Source organism: Mobula birostris, chromosome 1, assembly GCF_030028105.1.
Source record: "Mobula birostris isolate sMobBir1 chromosome 1, sMobBir1.hap1, whole genome shotgun sequence".
In the NCBI taxonomy this organism is placed as follows: domain Eukaryota; kingdom Metazoa; phylum Chordata; class Chondrichthyes; order Myliobatiformes; family Myliobatidae; genus Mobula; species Mobula birostris.
Genome location: NC_092370.1, coordinates 160845055 through 160867560, shown reverse-complemented (window position 1 = coordinate 160867560; position 22506 = coordinate 160845055). Strand labels below are relative to the sequence as shown.

Sequence of the window (22506 nt, the reverse complement as noted above, 5' to 3'; positions counted from 1 at the left end):
AAGCAGTCCCTGAGCAGAGTGGGTTGGATCTTTCCTGATATTTCTGGTGTTTTTTCGGCATCTTTCTGTATTTATGTCCTTGATGGTAAGTAGACTGGTGCTGGTGATGTGTTGGGCAGATTTGACTAAATGTTCCCACAACCTATGGACTCACTTCCAAGGACTCTTCATCTCATTTTCCTCCTCCTTGTCCGCCACAATGCAGCTTCCGTACCATACAATGATAATGCATGTTAGGATACTCTCTACTTCACAGCTGTGGAAAGTTGTGAGTAATGATGTTCACTATCTAGCTCTCTTCAACCTCCTCAGAAAGTAGAGGCATTGGTGAGGTTTCTTGATTGTGTAGTAAGTGTTCTGGGACCATGAGAGGTTCTACAAGATGTGCACACCCAGGAGTTTGAAGCTGCTACAGTTTCCATTGTTTTGTTGCTGATGTAAAGAAGGGTTTGAGTGGTGTGAGTTCTCATGAAGTTGATATCCATATCCTTTGACTTGTTGACAATGAGGAAGAGGCAATTTGCCTGGCACCAGGTCTCGAGCTCTTCCACCTCTCTAGGCCATAGACTTTCGGTAGACTCATTGCTAGGTTAACACAAAACAAAGTGCTGGAAATACTCAGCATATCAGGCAGCATCTATGGAAAGAAACATCTAAAATTTCAGATCTAAGACCTTTTGTCAGAATTTTTTTAAAGAAGGAAGCTGAAACTTAATTATTTTTCTCTTTGACTAGATGCTATCTGGCATGGGTGTTTCCAGCATTTTCAGATCCAGTCTTAAATCAATTATAGTTTTCATCTGATTTTTCACTAACTGGTTGCTGGATTATTTGTCTACTATAACTGCCCTTGGATTAGGTGTGAGATTGGAGAAACTGGATGGAACTGATGGCCTTGTGAAAGGATATAGATTACAGGAAAATACACGGGAATAAAATCTTTGAGGGCTGCCATAAACTCAATACCATGAGAAAGTACAAAAAAAATCCAAATTACAGACTGTTGGAATGTAATTCAAAGGGGAGAGAGATGAAAAGGATTGCAGTGACACAGTAGGTTTTGTTGCCGCTAGCTCCATTGGCTTAGGCTCAATCCTGACTTTCAGATTTTGTGTGTTCTTGTAAGCACAAGGATTTTGCCTGAATGTTATCAGTTTGCTCCTTCATCCAAGGTTGTGCTAGCGACTGTAAATTACCCCTATTGTAGACGAGTGATAGGAGAATCGACAGGCACGTGAGAGGGAATAGTTGTTAAGAAATAAGTGGAGAATGGGATTGATGGTATTTCTTTGTGAGGTGGGCCAAATGTTGTAAGAAAATATGGATTATCCTTTCCCTAAGTACTGACCAAACAAACTCCTTCCTCAAATAAAGATTTGTCTATCTAGAGAATGGTACCCAAAGTATTTTTCCCACCTGGTTCAGTGATCTAAACCATGTTTATTGAGGTATAGACACCTATTGTAGCTACAGTTACTGGTAATTTGACTACTATTCACCAACCACAATTTGTACATATGATGCACCATCTCCCTCACCATCATATTCTTTACACATTTTCTTAACATCAGAGAACATGAACAGGCCCTTGGGCACACAATAAATATTATCTAGGGAGTTCTTCAGAATCCTGACAGTAGTTTAGATACCATCAGCAGCCGACTATAATCAAGTGTTTGAGATACTGCTTGATGCCATCTCCAGACGTGAAACAGTCCATCCTGATGCATTTCAAGTCTTAGTTGGTGACTTCAACCAGGATGTTTGAAGAAATCCTGCCCAATTACCATCAGCATATTACCTGTAGCACCACACGAAACCACTGAAAGTGTGATCACTTGGCTGTCATTCACACACAGGCACATAGGCAGGGGCAAAGCTCCAGAGATTAGGGCAACAAAAGGAGGAGCGACTATAGGGTTGTTAAGAATCAGTGAACTGGGCCATGTTCAAGGACTCCTCTATGGATCTGAATGAGTGTACCATGGTTGTCACAGATTTTATTAAAATAGTTGTAGGTGAGATAAATAATTCAGTGTCTTTCCCAACCAGAAACCTTGACTGAACTTTGAGATCTGCAATCTGCTGAGGGTCAGGTCAGAGGCATTCAAGTCCAGTGACCAAAAAAGTTATGAGGTCTAGGTATGATCTAAAGAAACCATCTCACAGGCAATGTAGTAATTCCAGACTAAACTTGAATCAACGAAGGATGCTTGACAGTTGTGTCAGGGCTTGAATGCTATCACCTCTCAAAGTAAAATCAAGCGACATAGGCAACAAGCAGGCTTCACTTTCAGTTGAACTTAATGCCTTCTATGTTCACTTTGACCGTCAAAATATAGAGGAACCATCACAAGCTTCCTCATCCCCCGATGAACCTGTGATTTCAGTCTCTGAAGCCTATGTGCAGGAGGGTGATCCCACACAAAGCATCTGGCCCAGATGGGGTACCTGGCCAAGTTAAAGACCTGTGCTAATCAACGGGCTGGAGTGTTCACTGAGGTCTTTATCCTCTTGCTTCAGCAGTCTAAAGTACTCATTCGCCTAAAAGCAACCTGCCTCAATGACTGTTGTTCAGCAACACTTGCATCCACAGTAATAAAGTGTTTTGGAGGTTGGTGATGAAGCATATCAACTCTTGCCTGAGAACCGACTTGGATCTGCTCCAATTTTCAACTGGAGCAGTAGGTCCATAGTAGATGACATCTCATTGGCTCATCATTGAACCCTGAAACATCTGGATAGCAAAGATGCATACATCAAGATGTACTTTATTAACTACAATTTGACTTTCAGTGCTATCATTCCCTCAAAACTAATCAATAAACTTCAAGACCTTGGCCTCAATACCTCCTTGTGCAATTGGATCCTCTATTTCCTTACTTGCAGACCCTAGTCAGTTCAGATTGGCAACAAGATCACCACCACAATCTTCATCAGTACAGGAGCACCATAAGACTTGAAACTTATGAATTTGTGGCTAAGCACAGTTCCAATGCTATATTCAAGTTTGTTGATGACATCATTGACGACCGAATCAAGGGTGGTGACGAATCTGCATATAGGAGAGAGATTGAAGATCCAGTTGAGTGGTGCTGCAACGACAATCGCTTACTCTATGTTAGCAAGAGCAAGGAGCTGATTATTAACTTCAGGAGGAGGAATCCAGAGTTCCTTGAGACAGTCCCCACCAGAGGATCAGAGCTGGAGAGAGCAACTTTAAATTGCTCAGTGTTAGCATTTCAACAGATCTGTCCTGGGCCCAGCATGTAAGTGCAATTCCGAAGAAAGCACAGCATCACCTCTACTTTCTTAGGAGTCTGAGAAGATTGAGCATGACATCTAAAACTTCGATAAACTTTTACAGATGTGTGGTAGGGAGTATATTGACAGATTGCATCACAGTCTGGCATGGAAACACCTATGCGCCAGCAAACAGTAGTAGATACGGCCTAGTCCATCACGGTTAAAGCCCTCCCCACGGCTGAGCACAGCCACATGAAGCGTTATCACAGGAAAGTACCATCCACCATCAGGGACCCCCACTACCCAAGCCATGCTGTCTTCTCGCTGCTGCCGCCAGGAAGCCTCATGAGTCATACCACCAGGTTCAGGAACAGTTATTTTCCCTCAACCATCAGGCTCTTGAACCAAAGGCGATAATTTCACTCACCTCAACACTGAACTGGTTCCACAATCTATGGACTCACTTTCAAGGACACTTCATTTTATGTTCTCAATATTTATTGCTTATTTATTCATTATTCTATGTTGATCTGCTATTTGTTGTGCAGTTACTTGCATGAAGGGGTGTTGCACTATAAACTGTTAATGAAGTTTGTCCCTGTATGCTGTCATGTCGGCCTCAAGTTCAGTTACTTGATAATACACACGCATTATGAATGTGCTTGCTTCTAATGACCATTTTATGTTTGTCTTAATGACTGGAGTGCTCTCAGTTGTAAGTGGACTGCTCCCTCTTGCAACAGTCACAGCCTGTGATGTTGGCAGGCTACTTTGAATGTTGCCTGTATCCTTTTCAGGTTTCCTGGTGCCCGTCCGCCTATTTAGCAGTGTACCACTCACAATTCACTTACTCTCATGTTCAGTGTTAGCTCCAGCTGTGCCCTGGCGATCCCCTGACAGTTGCTTTATCACTCTATTCCATCGACATCACTCCTTTTCTAAAGCAAAAGGATATTGCTTATTATACCTACAGGCAGGTTTTGGTTTCAGCCACCCCTACAGTGGAGAACAGATGCTGACCAGAGCACTTCCCAATCTGGGTACAGACATACCTGGATTTGTTTCTGGGTGCAGTTGATTTTACACCAATGGATGTCCTCTCCCCGCACTTTAAGGCCCAGCATCCCAGACCTGTCACACAGATCTCAACACGGAGTTCTGGCTCCTCACCTGTCCTCCTTGTTCATGCAGCTGAGCGGCTCTTCGTCTGAAGTGTTCTCCAGACTCTGCCTCCTGTTTCCAGAAGTTGGTGCTGCTACCTCATCCCATTTGTGCTGCTGCTGCTGTTGTTGCTTTTGCTACTGGCCACCTCTGGTTTCAGTCCTTGGCTAGTGCACCGTCCCTTTTTTTTTATTATTATTATGATTACTGTTTATTTTCTCAGCTTAAGCTGGTAAAGCCTGAAGTGCGGCATAACCAAGGACACTCATTTCTCAATTGCTAGGAAGTTTCAGACTATTCTAGTGGTGTTTAGTATTGTGGCTTTCTGAAGTTTTACATAGGTATTACTGTGTAGCGCGAATTGTTGAATGCTATTGTGTAGTGCATTTGGGATGACAATATTACTATCGGAATAATTATACCTTGTTCATGTTCCAAAGTCTTTCAATTTCCTCTTTTAAATAAATAGTAATTTAATTATTACTATTAATATTATTATTATTATTTCTTTTTATTTTTGTTCTTGCACACTGGTTGAATGCCCAAGTTGGTGCGGTCTTTCATTGATTCTATTATGCTTATTATTCCATTATGGATTTATTGAGTATGTCCACAAGAAAATAAATCTCAGGATTGTATATGTAATAATATGGAACCAGCTCTTTGGTACGCAATGTTGTGCCGAACCAAATAAATTAGTAATCAGAGCCAACTAAACTAATCCCTTATGCCTACACATCTCCATATCCCTCCATGTTCCTCACATTCATGTGCTTATCTAAATGTCTCTTAAAATTAAAAGTCCCTAATGTATCTGCCTTTTCCACCACCCCAGGCACTCTCCACTCTTTTAAAAAAAATAAATTGCCTCTCACATCTCCTTTGACATTACCCCCTCTCGTCTTAAATGAATGTCCTCTGGTATTAGACATTTCAACCCTGGGATGATGATACTGTCTGTCTACTCTTACCTATTCCTCTCCTAATCTTGTACACCCCTATCAGATCTCCCCTCAGCTCCTGAGAAAAGCAAACTAAGTTATACCTCTTGTTATAGAACATGTCCTCTAAGCCAGGCACAATCCTGTTAAATCTCCTCTGCACCCTCTCCAAAGCCTCGACATCCTTCATGTAATGGGGTGTCTAGATTTGTATGTGATACTGCAGAAGCAGCCTAACCAGAGTTTTATAAAGCTGCAACATAACTTCCTGACCTGTAAGTTAAGGAATAACTCATTATTATTAGGTATTTTATATAGACTCTTAATTAATAAATTTAATATTACATTTTATTGGCTTTTAATTCAAGTTATTAACTCATAAGAAATCAAAGCTAAACCTTTCTTGTCAACTAGTGTACATTCCATTCCAAAAAAGCCTCTCCTTTCTCTTGGGTCTCCACTGATGCTCCTTTCACATCTAATCATTTGTTCTATTCTCACTGTTGAGCATCTGGGTCTGTGACATAGATAGATGCAGATAACTATACAGAAGCAGATAACTGCACAAGCATGATATGTATCTTCCTCACTTACAATCTGAGATACGATTTATTTCATATTTTCTCTTTTCTATTTTCGTACTCCTAGGCTCAGTGAGTGGAATCTGCTTACCTACCCCTTCACAATCTTCTTCAGCTTTACCTCCCATTCTGCATCCTGTATCAGGAATACCAACAAGAGGAAGGCCATGCTCTGTTCCTGTTAAAAAATATATTCGTGTCCCATTGAAGCAGATCTCTGCTACTCAGTCCATTTCCCCAACTGTATTGGAGGTTCCGGTAGTGAGTACATCACAGGCAAAGTTTATAACTGTTAATGACCTTGGTCAAACTATCAATCCAAGGCACCTTGTTCCCCTTCAGCCAATGGGACTTGCTCTATTGCAGCTGCCTCCAGGGCAGAAAAATGTGCCAAGTGCCATTATAACCACTGAATGGCCATTGAAGTTTGTGAATCCACCATCTAATTCGCAGTCACCTAAAAAAGCAGATTCCAAGATGGCCAACCAGGATGGCAATTTGGAAGAACAGTTGATTGAACCTGAGGAGATTCATGTTGCAGACTCTGACCTTATTGAAACAACCGTGTCTGAATGTGTACCAGACGAGGACAATGGGAATGCCTACCCACTGACAGAAGTTAAACAGGGGACTGAGTGTGATGTACTTCCTTCGACACCTTCAGTCAGTGAGGTGGATGATGAGTTGGAAGATGATTCTACAGACCATCAAAATGCATTAGAACACATTATCCCAGCAGAGTTGGTTGACCATTCATATACTAGTGAAAAGCAGATTATGGAAGAAGATAGAAATGAAAACTCTTTACTGGAGAATTCTATAACAACTGAAAAAGGAAGTGTTGATAAAGATACTTCAGAATCTTGCCATGAAGTGGTTGATAACGAGCCAGATGAAAGAGCCAACTGGGAGGAGAAAAATGGGGTGCAAGATGAACAAATGGAAGTGGAGACAGAAGAAAAGGAAAGTTGGTATGAAACAACTCCATTTAAAAGGGAAGAGGATACCCTAAAAGATGAAGAAAATGATGAAATAAACTTTGATCCAACTTTGCTGCAATATGCCGACATTCATACAGAATCTGATAAAGATACAGACTCTCAGAGTGACTTGGAGGATGGTGACATTCAAACTGATGCAGAGGAAATTGATGTTGAGAAAATGGTAAGTGGCTTCACTTGTTTGTTCTTGAATAACCAACTTTGGTACTTTGTAGATTGTGCTTTATTTGAGTACTATTGCCAGTATGCTCAATAGTACAAAGACTGCCTTGCTTGCAACATTATCTCTATTTTACTTTCTTTTTTTGGGTTAAGTTTGGATCCATTTGATTGAGAAAAATCTGGTTTACTGCTTTAACCCATCACCCAGAAAGAACCATCAGGTTAACTAAATGGTAACAGAAAGCTGACTTATCAACTATCTCTATGTAGTATATGGTAACATATACATACTTTAATAACATATTTACTTTGAACTGTTATATGCTAATTGTTATAAAGGAATGTAAATAAAAAAAATTAAAGTTCAATGCACCCAGTCCTCCATTTGGATTCTGCAGATATTGCTTTCAAATGTGGATTTTCCTGTTTCTTCCAGTTGGAAGTAATCTTCCTCACAAGGCTTTCTTGTGGTTCTAAGTGCCATCATATTAAACATTTTATACCAAGCACTTGTCCTTCCACTGATTGCCAAATCAGTTTTGTCCAGTGTCTAGATGGGATCTACCTTAGCATAGTTGAACTGTTGCATCACATGTTTGCCACTACAACTTTGAATCCTTAGTTTCTAAAGTTGGGATTCTCATTCAGAACAACTGTCATGTGGGAGTCAAAAAGAAGATATTGAAATTCCTAAATGGGTCCAATTTCAATGCACTAATTGTTTTAACCTAAGGTAATCCATTCTGTTATGTAAAACAAAGGATTATTTAAGCACCATTATTTTGTTAATACAAAGTAACATTTCAGTGATATATTTTACACATGGAAGTTTAAAGGACAGGAACTCCTGATTAAAATTGAATGCTATGTGATTCTTTGCTGTCACAGTTCCTCCATAGAAAGGAACAAAGAATATAGTGCAGACTCATGTTTTTTTTTTCTTTCTTTTCATCCCTGAAGAGCAAGACATAACAAGTTCGGATTCACACCAATTTAGTCCCAATTTGCGGGGTCATTGACAGGCAGGTCTTTAAATTACTTTACTTCTTTGGATGGTCCTAAAGACAGGTTTCTGTACACTGGCACCTGCAGCAGTTGAATGTTCCCAATTTTGCTTAACCAGAGTTGTGTTCACTTCTCGCTCTTTTCAGTGGAAACCATGGTTCCTACAGCAACCAAGTGATCCTCCCCAGTAGTTACACCAACGATGAGTTCAAAGAGTTTTGATGATATTCCCTCACATCCATCCATCTGATTGTAAAGGATCAATGTGTTTCTAATTCACCTACTGTAATGATTTGTCTCACACTTTCTCCAGTGATCTACAGTTCACCCTGAGATTTTTAATGAGTACTGTTTGTGCATTTCTTGATTGAGTGAATCCTCTCACTGCTGATGATACGGCAGAAGCCACTTCCAAGCAACTTTTTGTATGATGGCCCCAGCAGTCTTCGGCATCCCTGTCACACTGTATCTCTTAGCACTTCTTTCAGATAGAGAATATCCGAGTCACTCTCAAAATCCACATCTTCTCTCCCTCTCTCCTATTAACTCTCCTCCATTGCAATCATAGTGCATATTATAAGCAATAGCCTACCGTGGGGAGTGTGCCATTAAATGCTGATGCCCTTCTAAATCTAGTGTGGAGTAAGTTGTCTACAATTAATGTAGTCGCTCCAGAGTTGTGCACGTCTTGTAATAGCACATCTTCTAAATTTAAATTACCCTGAAGCCATCTGAAGCATTCCTAAGACCAATTTTCTAACATTGTGGGAATGTTGATAAGTACAAAATGCAACAATGATCTAGCTTGCAAGAAAAGGGCAATATCCAATTTCTAGGCACATGGCAAATGCAAAATAGTGTCATGGATTTCAAATGTATTCTTAATTCCTCTGAGTATAATGAGGGCTGAGACTGAGGGTGCTAGGCTGTTTTTCCACAAAAAAAATTGTAATATTTTGGACAATGTGTAAAGGGTTAGTAGTACTACTTGTTTTTTTTTTCACTAACCTTTAAAAATGTTTTCACAGTTTGATTCAACTTCCAGTGAAGAGGCAGTGGACATTGAGACTGTGGAGGAACTCTCCGAGAAAATCAACATTGCTCGCCTTATTGCTTCTGCCTCCCACCATCATAAAAGGAAAACAAAGTATTGTGATTTCTTAGAAATTTTAAATACCAGAATTTAGTTAATATAACCAGTAAAGTTACAGATTTCATGTCTTGATGTATTATTTATAGATTGGTACATGATGTAAATATGCCGATTGAGATGCTTTTCTCCTTTGTAGGTGGTTCAAGGACCATAGAATACAGATCTAAAATTTTGACAGAAGTTGTGAAGAGTGAGGTGAGGAATGTCTGTTTTAGGCAGGAAGGTAGTTTTCAAAGGAACTTGCTGTGAGAGCTATTGAACAGAAATTAGATAGGCACAAGTGACAATAATTTGCAGCTAATAGAAAACTGAGGGCTGCCAAGATAGTTTTCCAACTAGCAGGACTTTCTTCCTGAACTATACAAGTTCTGTGATTTTCATTTTGCAGTCTTGGTATCAGTGTTGGGGGGCTGTGGGATCTGGGAGAAAGTGAGTTAAGTAGCTGAACAAATGCATGAGATATCTTGGGCGGTATACTAATATGTGTAAAAGTGGGCATATGACTTAGTAAAGTTATGATTGGAATACATTTCCATGGTGTGTTAAGGATTTAATGAACAAGGGATGTTTCAATTACAGTAGATCTCCGAGTGGTTGAGATGATGAATGTTTTGTAACATGGGCTCTATATCTCCCTCAAGTGGCTTATTGCAAGGTGGTTATTTGGAACAGATGTGTAACACTTCGTTTTAATTTAATTAGATTTATTTAAAGATAAGTGAACTTTATAATGTAGATCTTCAGATGCTTTTAGTAACTGATTTAACATTCCCGTATCTCGCTGCACCTTGAGTCTCTATGGAACCTGCAACTTGGTTAACTCAAATAGGGGGTGAAATACAGAAGCCTTTTTACTTCTCTGTTTTTGGTAAGATTGAATTATTGCGGACTTTTCCAAACATATATTGATGAAATTATTCAAAGGTCTAACTAACTAGGCGTGTGTTAAAGTGTTCAGATTTGTCTTCATATTTCATCTGATGACTGTAAGATGGCAACGCACTCGGACACAAGCCACTCTAGCTTCAAACAAAGGTGTAATTATTCATTGTTTCCACCTTTTTTACAATCACTGCTGGTTATCAAGTACTGCAGGTCTGCCCCATCGGCAAGTTGCTCAATAGCGGTAGGGCTGGACTTACTACATACTGTTGTTGTCTGCCTTTGTCGTACCAAGGCAGTGGGCAGTCCAAAAAAATGTTCAAGTGACTGTTTTGGACTTTGGTAAATTAGAGTCTGAAAGTCTGGTTCATTGGTGAAACCAACAGTGGGGGAGCTGCGTTGCCTTGGTTGTGATGAAGACTAGGCCCTCAGGCCACAGGGCTGCCTGTGCGGCCGCCCAGGTGAGGAGGCATCAAGGCAGTGTGGGATAGAGCAGAGGCCTCAGTGGGCTGGAGTCCAACTGGCTCTTCCCACTGGTGCTCCTCTCCAGTGTTCGTTTCTGGGCCAGGACAATATCCCATGCACCATCATTCTTCAGCCCCTGCCATCTCAGGGCCATAATCATGTGTGCTATGTGCTGTGTACTGTTGGTAGTGTGCTCTGTACCTTGGCCCAGGCAGAATGCTTTTTCATTTGGCTTGATTGAATGATAATTAAACTTTTTTCTTGCAGGTGCCATTTCCACAACCCATACCTTACAAGAAAATCCGAAGAGGAGTACACCAAGCCCAAGCTAGTAAGTTGCCATTAGCAGGAGTGCTTTGAATGAGCAGAGGGTTTGATGTCCTTAGATGGAAAGCAACATATGTAAATAGAATGCATTTGTAGTGCTGTTAGAAGGGTGAATTTATATTCCATCATTTGGACTGCCGAAGGTTGAAGGAAAACCTGCAACTGTACTTGCTGAAGTTTAGAAAAATGGGGGGAGGGGTCTTGTTGAAATCGATCAAATATTGAAAGGTTTGAATAGAGTGGATGTTGGAAGGATGTTTTCTATAGTGGGTGAGTCTAGAACCAGAGGGCAAAGCCTCAGAATAGAGGGATGTCCATTCAGAAAAGAGATGAGGAGGAATTTCTTTAGCCAGAGGGCAGTGAATCTGTGGAATTCATTGCCACAGGCAGATGTGGAGGCCAAGTCATTGAGTATTTTTAAAGCTGAGATTGGTGAGTTCTTGAGTAGTCAGGGCGTCAATGGTTAAAGAGAGAAAGTAGGAGAATAGGGTTGAGAGGGATAATAAATCAGCCACAGTGGAATGGTGGAGCAGACTCAATGGGTTGAATGACCTAATTCTGCTTTTACAGTACTGTGCAAAAGTCTTAGCATATATATAGCCAAGTTGTCTAAGACCTTTGCACAGTTACTGATTTGTCAACATGGAGCAGAGGGAGTTTGTAAATCTGGCAGAAACAAAGATGTTGTGAATGGCGAGGGTGAAGTGCCACAGGAATAGTGTGGGACAGATGGCACAGAAAGAGTGCCGGGGTGGAGGGTGGTAGACACACCCAGCCCTGAGACACAAAGCTGCTACTACTACTACTGCTACTACTACGTTGAATCAGGCCTAGGGGGCCGGCGTTGGGCACGAGACACAAGGCAGGGTTATTTAATTCCAAACAACTGATTTATTGATCGTTACAGAATATCTCTCTAGTGCTTCCTGCTCCCTTCCCTTCTCCTTTCCCCTTTTCCTAACCTTAATTCTGCTCTCCCTGCCTTCTTCCTACTTTCAGTCCACAATATCAGAATCAGGTTTATCATCACTCAAATATGTCATGAAATTTGTTTTTGTTTTCTGTACCCTTTTTAACTTATAACAGGTTTTATTGTCATAACTTTTTGCAGTATAGGGGAACATGAGCAGGTGTAGGCCTTTTGGCTCCTTAAGCTTGTCCCAGTCGTTCCTAATCTGTAGCAGACCTCAGCTTCTCTTCTGCGCCAGTTCCCTATCATCCTCAATTTCCTGCACTTAAAAAATAATATTGGCTTGCTCTTTAATTTCCCCCCAATAATCCAGTCTTCGTAAACCTCTGGGGCAGAGAATTCTAATAATTCATCAGCCTCTGGAAAAAGTTCTGACCCACCATCCTCTAATCTTGTATTTTTGACCCCTTGTTTGAAATTCTCTCATGAGTAGAAATGTCTCAATCTGCCCTGTTACAGAAATACAAAAGACTGAATGCAGAGCCAAAAAAAGCAAGAATTCAGCTGGTTAAATGGCATCTGTGAAGGCAAAGGGATGGTCACCATTTCTGGTCAAGACATTTCCACAAATACCATTTTGACCTGCTGAGTTCTTCAGCAGTTTGTTTTATTTATCCTATCATATTCTTTAGTATCTTGCATATTTTAATAAAATCACCCTTCATTCTTCTAAACTTAAGAGACTATATATCTAATTTTTGGAGCTGTTCATGATAGCATAACACCCTCATCCTAGGAATTAGCCTAATGAATACTAACAACATTTTCTGTGTTTTGATTTGTCTTGTTCTAATAACTAGTTGATAATTTCTGGATTTTTCTTTATTGTTAAACTATAACCATTTCTTGCTCCTTTAGAAATCCAGTGCTCATATCAGTAAGAAAGCCAAAGCTCAGCTGGATGCCCTGGTATTATATCGAACTACACACACAGTCAACGAGCGGCGGAGGCGTTCTAAAATTCGAGACCTCTTTGAAAGGCTGAAGAAAGTGTTGGGACTTCGTAGGGAGGACAGGGCTTCAAAATACTTAATCCTGAAAAAGGTTTATGAAAATATTTGATGACTTGAAAATACTCCTCTCACCACTGGTTTAGGAAGTATCAATCTGTCTGCTTTAACAATAATTGGCCTTTTTATTTTGGTTTCACACTGAACACGTAGCATAGTCCATATAACAATTGGGTCATGTAGAGGACGTTTATTAAGTTTGAGATGTGAATGTTCTATTTCAATGATGTATGATGTAATTAAGCTGTAACTTTGAATTAGTTGTTAGTTACCTTTTGTGGAGACTTCATTTATCGATATTCCTGTATTGAAATTAAAATGGTTAAAAATGAGTTTCAGTTGATAAGGTCTTAACATGCAGCATATTCTAGTCCTCAGTTTACTCATTAAATAGAGAGAGATTTATCTGTTCAAATTGGACTGCTTTGTGTAATGCACATTGGTGGACAATTCCATATTTGAGTGAGTGAGGCCTCCATCAGTTAGGGTCGACCATGGATGTTGCATCCTAGCTGTCTAGAAACGCAAGCATGGGCAGTATGATATGGAGAGCAAGCTATTGCCCATGTAGCAAGCTCCCGCTCTCCACGCACCTGAACCCAAAGGAACAGCAGAGACTGATACAGTTTGGCACCAGCATTGTCACAGGAGTTGCCAGTCAGCGTTGAACTCAATATGGGACTGCCTTAGGGATTCCAACACCAGATTTTTCCACTGGGGTTTACTCACAAAGCCTTCCCCATGAGTGGGTATAGCCGCAAGGCAGTGGAGATTTGAGATCAGAGTTTTGCTTCTAGTTGAGCTGCCAACCATGGCTGATAACCTCCATCTGCCCGAAGCAACTGGTTTTAAGGCACCGATAGCCTGTCTTTGCCCCTTGTCCTGTCAGTAGAAATGACTCCACCTGGTTTAGTAGCCAAGCCACACATGAAGGCCAAGAGTTCAACTTGGTTGTCAGAGGCTTTTTGAGGCACACCTCATTGGAAGCACCCAATAAGTAATTGAAGCTTATCCCCACTACCACCTCCATCTATAACTACTTTAAGAAGCAAATTCCATATTTATTTATTGGAATACAGCATGGAACAGGCCCTTCTGACCCTTCAAGCTATGCTGCCCAGCAGTCCGCAATTTAATGCTAGCCTAATCACAGGACAATATACAATGACCAATTAAACTACCAACTGGTACTTTGGACTGTGGGAAGCCTGTGGTCACGGGGAGAATGTACAAACTCCTTACAGGCAGTGGCAGGAATTGAACTTGGATTGCTTATACTGTAAAGTGTTGTACTAACTATTACACTAAGATGTTGCCCAATTTGCCTGTAATTTGCATCAGAGGAATAGTGTTTGGTCTGGCATTAAAATTAATGCCAGTTATTGAGCAGTGGAGGTATTGAGTTGCAAGACATTTTTGAAATTTTGAAGAGAATATTGGTATTCACAGGGAATAAAGAATTGTAAGTACTTTGAAACAAGTTTGTAAAGATACTTGAAGTGCCAGAATGGCTGTATTGTTCAGAATATTTCGTGACTGTTAAGTTTCTCTACTTTTGTAGGCATTTTCAGAAATCCAGAATGCGCAGGATTATTCTGATTGCTTGTCAGCTGAGAAAAGTATCCAAACTCGCAGAAGGGATTCACTTATTCGAAAAGTCTCTCAACTGACAGGTAAGGACAGTATGCTGCTTTCAGCTCTTTATAAATTATTCAACCCAAAAAAAAAGCTGTAGCTCCCATCATAGATGATGAATTTCCTTTCCTGTAAGGCTAGAGGAAAGTTTCTGTAAATTATTTGTAACATTCATATGTTGTACAGTTTCTAAGAAGCATACAGCCAACTTTATTAGCTAGAGTACTGAGCTATTGATGGTTACTGCTAGATGCATAATAACTTAATTAATTACAGAATTATTCATTGTACTTAATGATATTAGTATTATATCTATATTCCATGATATAAGACTAGAATGTTAATTGTGCCTTGATGTTTGAATAGTCTGTTTACCTTTTTGTCCAGAAGAGTGACTTTTCAGTAAAAGGAACTTGTTATCTGTACATAGTCTACTGTTAAAACTGTATTATGAGTTAGCTTATACACCACTGGGGGACACTGTAATCTAATACTAACATTGTGACCCATTACATTTGGTGGTGTTATTTCTATTCTGTTCTAGCAGAGTTCATGGACGTCATGACCACATTGATATTTTAAGTTTGTTTTTTTACACAAAATTGTGCAGAGGGTTAGGGCAATTACAGAGAAATATTTTGTTTATAAAAAGTAATAATTCATTGGAAAAAATACATTGAAAATAAACATACTAATTCAAGATTCAGAGTCGAAAAGCAGGGAAACAAGTCCAATGGTCCAGTATGTCCATGCTGACCATCAAGTACCCCGATCTACATCTACCGCAATCTTCCTCATTAGAATCAAATACCCCTCCCCTCCCTAATTTGTCTGCCATCCCCTACCCGCCACCTGCACACTAGACACAATTTAAAGTAGCCATTTAACCTGTCACTTCGGCACATCTTTGGCATAAAGGAGGAAACATGCACATGGGGGAAGGCCTTACAAATACAAGGGGTAATATACAAATTCCACAGAGACAGCATCAGAGGTCAAAATTGACTAGGTATCTGGAAGTGCATGTTATTTTGATTCAGCCCTGACTCCAATACAAATTGGTGGAATTAAGATCATTTGTGCAATTATAGTTTGAAAATTTAGCCCTTGAAGTTCAAAATAATATTCTGGTACCCTAATTCAGGGGACCTTTATTAGCATACAGTATAGTATTGGGTGGCCATTCAGCCCACGTTTCGTGCTAATCTTGATGTCAATTTATACCAAATGTCCTTCTCCTGTGTTTCTTCCATATCCCTCTATTCCCTTCATATTAATGTGTCTATCGAAAAGCCTCTTAAACGCCAGCAAACTGCCTGCTTCCACTGTTATCTCCAGTAACCTTATCCAGGCACCTACACGTCTGTGTTTAAAAACAATGCTTGCCCCTCATGATGCCTTTAAATTCCCCACCTCTAACCTTAAAACAATGTCCTCTGGTATTTGACATTTCTACCTGGAGAGAAGATTCTATCTATGTTATCTATGCCTCCCATAATTTTAAAGCTGTCTATCAGGTCTCCCTTCGGTCTCTGATCCTCTAGAGAGACTGATCAACAGAAAAAGTCACTTTTGTGTCAAAGTGAAAACAGATCTCTACAAAGTGATCTAAATTAATTACAAAAATAAAACACAAAATAATTGATTGCACAAGTATTCACCCCCTTTAATGTGACAGACCAAATCTTCACTGGTGCAGCCAATTGTTTTTAAAAGTCATATCATTAATTCAGTGGAGATCACCGTGTGCAGTCAAGGTGATTCAATTGATTGTAGTAAGATGTGTTTTTCTGTTGATCAATGTCAAAAAAGCCAAATTAAATCCATCGTGATTCAATATTGTAAAACATAAAAGCTTCCGGGGGATGGGGGTGAATACTTTTAATAGGCACTGTATGCTTCTCTGGGAAAGTGTTAGATCATTGTGGTGAGAAGAGGTAAAAAGGCAAGTGTTGAATAGGAAGTTGTCACATGGAAAAGTCCCATGAGAAAGGGTGTAACAGATGAAAGTGGAAGATTGTGCCAAGGAATTGCAAAGTAAGGGGGCCTTCTGAAGTGCTGGAAGGAGAGGGGAAAATACGTCTGGTCATGAAACCACACTGGAGGGGTAAAAAGGGAATTGTTGGGCTATTGGGAAATGTTCTCATCAGTTTAAGCAAGACTTGATTTCTGCTGGGTTTAATTTAGTGATTATCTGTTCTGCTTATAGGGAAGACTGAGGAAGTTATTTTAAAGAAACTGGAATATATTTGTGCAAAACAGAGGGCACTTGATGCTGAGAAGAAAAAGCTCACACAGAAAGCAGATGACACAAGAAAAAAGCGCTCCAAAGGTTGGAATGCAGGACTTAGTTCCTCAATGGACTCTCTCCAGAAGGTGGCCATGGATTTGCGGAACCAGAAACCACCCAATGTCGTTACGCAAACTAGTGAACAGGAGAGGCCCAAAACTGGTACTAGAAAACCTCTTATTCTCACCAGGAAACGATCATCAACAGCTTTGGGTATGTAACTTTGTCTTCTGCAGAGTAGATGATGTCACTCCACAAGTGAAAGTGATGTAATGTTGATGCTATAAAGCTGATTGATAGCAGTGCTTTATTTTTGGAATATTTTGCAAGGTAATGCTAAACAATTCATAAGTACGGTGGTAGGGTATATCTTTTTCTATTCCCTTTTTGTTAATTCACAGCCCAAGTTTGTCCTTTCTGTGACTGTGCAACTGGAGAATTTTTTGTAGTGAGGGGAACTCTTTAGTTTTGAAGATGATTGGGTCCATTACCTACTTACAGGCTTTTCCGCTGCATGATCTGTTACCTAAAGTATTTTTCACATATAACTTCACAGATAGGCATTGAAATCTGTTGGAAGTAGTGGAGGAGAATTGTTTAGTTTTATTTTGTAAGGTACTTTCTACTGTAGATGCACTGTGAAAATGAAGACTTTTGAGGTCTTGAATATTTAATAGGAACTAAGCTTTAAAAAGGAAAATTCAGAAGCATTTTGTAGGGTGGCAGGGGAACAGTTCTTGACTCCATCCCTTGTCTAAGTTGAGGAAGTAAGGTCAGCCATTGTCATTGATGGTACCATTTTAGAGCTGCTATGAGTGCTGTCTCCTAGGTTTAAAGCTACAGGTTGATATTTAGTAATTAATTTGGAAATGAAAGTCCATGTTCATAGAAACAGAGGCAGACTTGACTGCAGTGCTCCTACCTCTCTCAGCTAATTTGATGACCGAATTGTCTCCTGATGCTGATTGCCACGGTTAAGATCATTAAGGAGTTTTTTCCCCTCCTTTTGATGGAAATGAACTTTAAAAAAGTAAAAATAAATTTGTTGACCTGAAGTGAAGCAGAAGGTGACATTAAAGACACCTTAGTGCAGTGCAGCGTGAGCAGCCCTTGTCAACACAGCAGGTCTTGTTTACGCTTTTGCATTTACCATCGTGAGCTTCTGCCTTTGCAGAGCTCATGGGAGGGTGATGGGAGACATTAATTGTATGAAGGTTCAAAAGATACAGTAGGTTTAACAATAATTTGAAATGCCATTGGAGGGTGGTGTATTGATGAGCAAGAAAGGTTTAGGCTATGAATGAGAAGTACAAGAGTGTGCATGTTAAGTAAGAATTCAAGGTGCATGATGAGTTGGAACTATTAAACGATTGGTCAAAATACTGTTTTTTTATTTGCAGATTCTTCAACCACCTCCATCCCCGTGACAGGTGGGAATTTGCTGATGACTCCACAGGGTCAGGTTCTGACTTTAAAGGGCCCTCTTATTTCTGGCCAGACTTCATTCTTTACTGCTGAGGGACTCCTTAGTGAAAACCAGTCCAAGGGAGATGATGTTACTGGAACAAGTATTGCAGGTATTACTAATGGGATTTGGCTGGATCTTCACAATACTCCACATTTGTGAAAGACGTGACTAAGAATTGTATAGCACCTTTGCTTAAGATATTGCAGTTCCAATTAAGATTGGCTGTCAATTTGGCTGTAATATTCATATGAATCATTTACCCTTTCCTCCATAAGAATTAACTAAATTTGGTCATAATTTGCACATTGATGCTGAATTGTCATTTGAGTCACTTGCATTACCTCGTGGAAGATGCAATTGTCATCCTTTTACACAAGGTTTTTGGAAGGGAAAGCTATAGGTTTTATTCCTGCTACCAAAAAAAAATTACTAATCCAGCAGCGTTAGGGTTGCATGCACAAGCTTTGATATCAAATTTGACCCCAAGCAGAGCTTTAAACCAGATATTTGCATTGTTGCTAAGACCACTTACGTGTTTATGCCTCTGTGAAATTGCCTGATTCCATGCTACCTCAACATTTCACTGGCTTTGTTTCCTTTAGATTTAACTTCCAAATCATTCCTGCTGACCTCCATCACTATTGTTCTCTATTAGCTTGAAGCCATCTAATATTCCTTGTTCCCAATTTGTGCCAAAAGCACACACCCTCCCTCCTATGTATTTGCTGGTCCATTTTGTCTCACAGTTAAATTCACAATCTTTAAAGAAATTCTGTTCTAATCTCTTTATGGCCTCATTTCATAATATCCTTCATCCTAAAGTAACTCCAAGGTAATAGTGCCCTTGTAATATGGGTGACTTCATAATCCCTGAAAGTAATTGCCCCACCATTGTTTTTCTAACTCAGCCCCAGACTATGGAATTACCTTGCTAGACAATTTTGCTTTCTTCTTTTACTTTAAAACGTATCCTTTTTAACTAAACTTTTATCCATCTGTTGTAATGTCTCCTTCATTGTTGCAGTCTTGTTTAATAATGATCTTGCAAAGTACACTAGAAAGCTCTGTTAAAAGCACTATGTAAATATAGATATTTGTAGTGTATAAGAGACTGATAGAGGTGAAGGTTGATCCTTTAGCATGCTATCTTTGTACGGTTCTCCTATTTGTATTTGAGTTGCCTTGCTACATTCATGTTTGTTGGTCTACATTAACTCCTAGTTAAGTATTGCTTCAAATTTTAAATGGTTGGTTTTGAACTCACTCATTAATTCTCTCTAACCTCCAGTTCTAAACCTTTCTGGGCCTCTACCTTTCCGTGAAAGAACTTCAAAAACCTAGTCAGTTAACTAGCTTTTGCTCTTATGTCACATTGCTCTATATTTCCATGATAAAAGTTTTGCTTAAGTCCTTGTGGTGATACATCTCATTCAGAGGTACATAGAAATGCAAATCGTTATGATACTGTTCAACAAACATGTCACAATGCAACTTTACGTATGTGGTGAGGTTGACAGCTCAAAATTTAGTGTGCTATATTATATTGCCCATTGAACACCCAGAGCAGTTTTAATTTGCTTGGAAAATTGAGGAAATTCTGGAGTTAACTTTAGTTTTTATCCTTGTAAATCTGCTCTTTGGAAAAACTTTTAATACAATTATATTTTAAAACCACTTCTTAAATATTTAAAATGTGTTAATATCTAAAGCAAATTTAGTTTGGGAATAACAGTATGTACAATTTTATTTTATAATTTTGCATGGCCAAATACTGATTTGTATTTGGAGCCAAGGATAAGGGCCATCAGACTAATACAGATAAAATAATATATACTACACACTGAGGGCAGTGTGGCAATATCAAATAAATGTTAACACTTTCAAAATTGTCACACTGGAAGTGTACACCAATGTTGTTTGCTGCAGTATTTTAACAAAGGTTTTCTTTGAAGTTAGCCAACTCCATTCCAAATGTACTTTGTGGCCTTGTTAAGTGTGTGTATAGACCCCAGAATGCCTACAGTTTCTGATTCACATTAATGTTACATCAAGTACCTGAACAGTTTGTAAAAGGTGCTAGATAAGGCCGATTGACTTGCGTATAAATTGCTTCCAAGAAATGAACTCCTACCAGCTTTACCTTTGTTGCTGAATTTTAAGATGTGGATAATATTCTATATTGCCCTACTCTCTTTCTATCTTACTTTCCTTTTATGCTGTATCTCTCTCCCCCTGTCCCTCCCTTCTCTCTCCCTCCCCTCTCTCTCCCTCCCCTCTCTCTCCCTCCCCTCTCTCTCCCTCCCCTCTCTCTCCCTCCCCTCTCTCTCCCTCCCCTCTCTCTCCCTCCCCTCTCTCTCCCTCCCCTCCCTCTCTCTCCCTCCCTCTCTCTCCCTCCCCTCCCTCTCTCTCCCTCCCCTCCCTCTCTCTCTCTCCCTCCCCTCCCTCTCTCTTTCTCTCTCTTCCCCTCTCTCTCTTTCTCTCTTCCCCTCTCTCTCTCCCTCCCCCCTCTCTCTCTCCCTCCCCCCTCTCTCTCTCCCTCCCCCCTCTCTCTCTCCCTCCCCCCTCTCTCTCTCCCTCCCCCCTCTCTCTCCCTCCCCCCTCTCTCTCTCCCCCTCTCTCTCTCCCTCCCCCCTCTCCCCCTCCCCCCTCTCCCCCTCCCCTCTCCCCCTCCCCTCTCCCCCTCCCTCCCCTCTCCCCCTCCCTCCCCTCTCCCCCTCCCTCCCCTCTCTCCCTCCCTCCCCTCTCTCCCTCCCTCCCCTCTCTCCCTCCCTCCCCTCTCTCTCTCCCTCCCCTCTCTCTCTCCCTCCCCTCTCTTTCTCCCTCCCCTCTCTTTCTCCCTCCCCTCTCTTTCTCCCTCCCCTCTCTCTCTCCCTCCCCTCTCTCTCTTCCTCCCTCCCCTCTCTCTCCCTCCCCCTCTGTCTCCCTCCCCCTTTCTGTCCACACACACACACCTCTCTCTCTACACACTCACTCTCTTTCTCCACACATACCCTTCCCTCTCGCTCTCTCTCCGCTCTCCACACGCTCCTCCCCTCCTCCCCTCCTCTCTCCACACACACACCTCCTCTCCTCTCTCCACACACACACACCTCCCCTCCTCGCCTCCTCTCTCCACACACACCTCCCCTCCTCCCCTCCTCTCTCCACACACGCCTCCCCTCCTCTCCTCTCTCCACACACGCCTCCCCTCCTCCCCTCCTCTCTCCACACACACCTCCCCTCCTCTCTCCACACACACCTCCCCTCCCCTCCTCCCCTCCTCTCTCCACACACGCCTCCCCTCCTCCCCTCCTCTCTCCACACACACACCTCCCCTCCTCCCCTCCTCCCCTCCTCTCTCCTCCCCCTTCTACCCCAGGCATTGCTTCAGTTACTGTACAACTGCAGGGGTTACCAGCTCCACTTCAGGTAAACAGTTTTGCTATTGCGGGATCACTCAGTTCTGACCAGTCAGCATCTGCACAGTTGAGCACCAAACCAGGGATGGAGGCTGTAAGCTCCGATTCAGCAGATATGAGGCAAGGGAACAATGCCAAATCGAAAGCTCCAGCAGGTTCAGTTGGTAAGAAGCACTACATCCATACTTTTACTTCTCCACCCCACCCAACATGCTTGTCCTTGGCCTTCTTTACTGTCAGCATGAGGCTAAACACAAATTAGAGGAACAACATCTCATATTCTACCCACAGAGTCTACAAACTGACAGCATGAACATTGACTTTTCCAACTTCTGGTGAACTACTACCCTTCTGTTCTCTTTCCCCGATCTCCCTTCTAGATTCTCCTCTGCTCACTGCAGCCCTCATCACCTGGTTTCTTTCCCCTCTTTCTCCTCCTCCTCTAATAGGCATCCCTTAGTCTCATGAGACCATGGATTTGCACCTTGGAAGATTTCCAGGGTGCAGGCCTGGGCAAGGTTGTATGGAAGACCAGCAGTTGCCCATGCTGCAAGTCTCCCCTCTCCACCCCACCGATGTTGCCCAAGGGAAGGGCATTAGGACCCATACAGCTTGGCACCGGTGTCGTCGCAGAGCAATGTGTGGTTAAGTGCCTTGCTCGAGGACACACACGCTGCCTCAGCCAAGGCTCGAACTAGTGACCTTCAGATCACTAGACGAACACCTTAACCACTTGGCCACGCACCTCCTCCTCTACTTGCTCCATTTCCTCATCACCCACATGCTATTGCCGCTGGTTCCTTCTCACCCT

The 22506-nt window shown here is 41.3% G+C and overlaps 1 protein-coding gene across 10 annotated transcripts in view; it reads left to right on the top strand.

The window, feature by feature from the left end:
- mgaa (MAX dimerization protein MGA a) overlaps positions 1-22506 on the top strand; it is a 100537-nt gene that overhangs the window by 74437 nt on the left and 3594 nt on the right. For all 10 annotated transcript variants that reach the window (XM_072265146.1, XM_072265153.1, XM_072265176.1 and 7 more), the window contains 7 exons: positions 5997-7093; positions 9126-9244; positions 10865-10928; positions 12753-12938; positions 14466-14577; positions 16749-17042; positions 18230-18406. In XM_072265146.1, the coding sequence (XP_072121247.1) occupies positions 5997-7093; positions 9126-9244; positions 10865-10928; positions 12753-12938; positions 14466-14577; positions 16749-17042; positions 18230-18406 (2049 nt within the window). The remainder of the gene's footprint in view (positions 1-5996; positions 7094-9125; positions 9245-10864; positions 10929-12752; positions 12939-14465; positions 14578-16748; positions 17043-18229; positions 18407-22506) is intronic.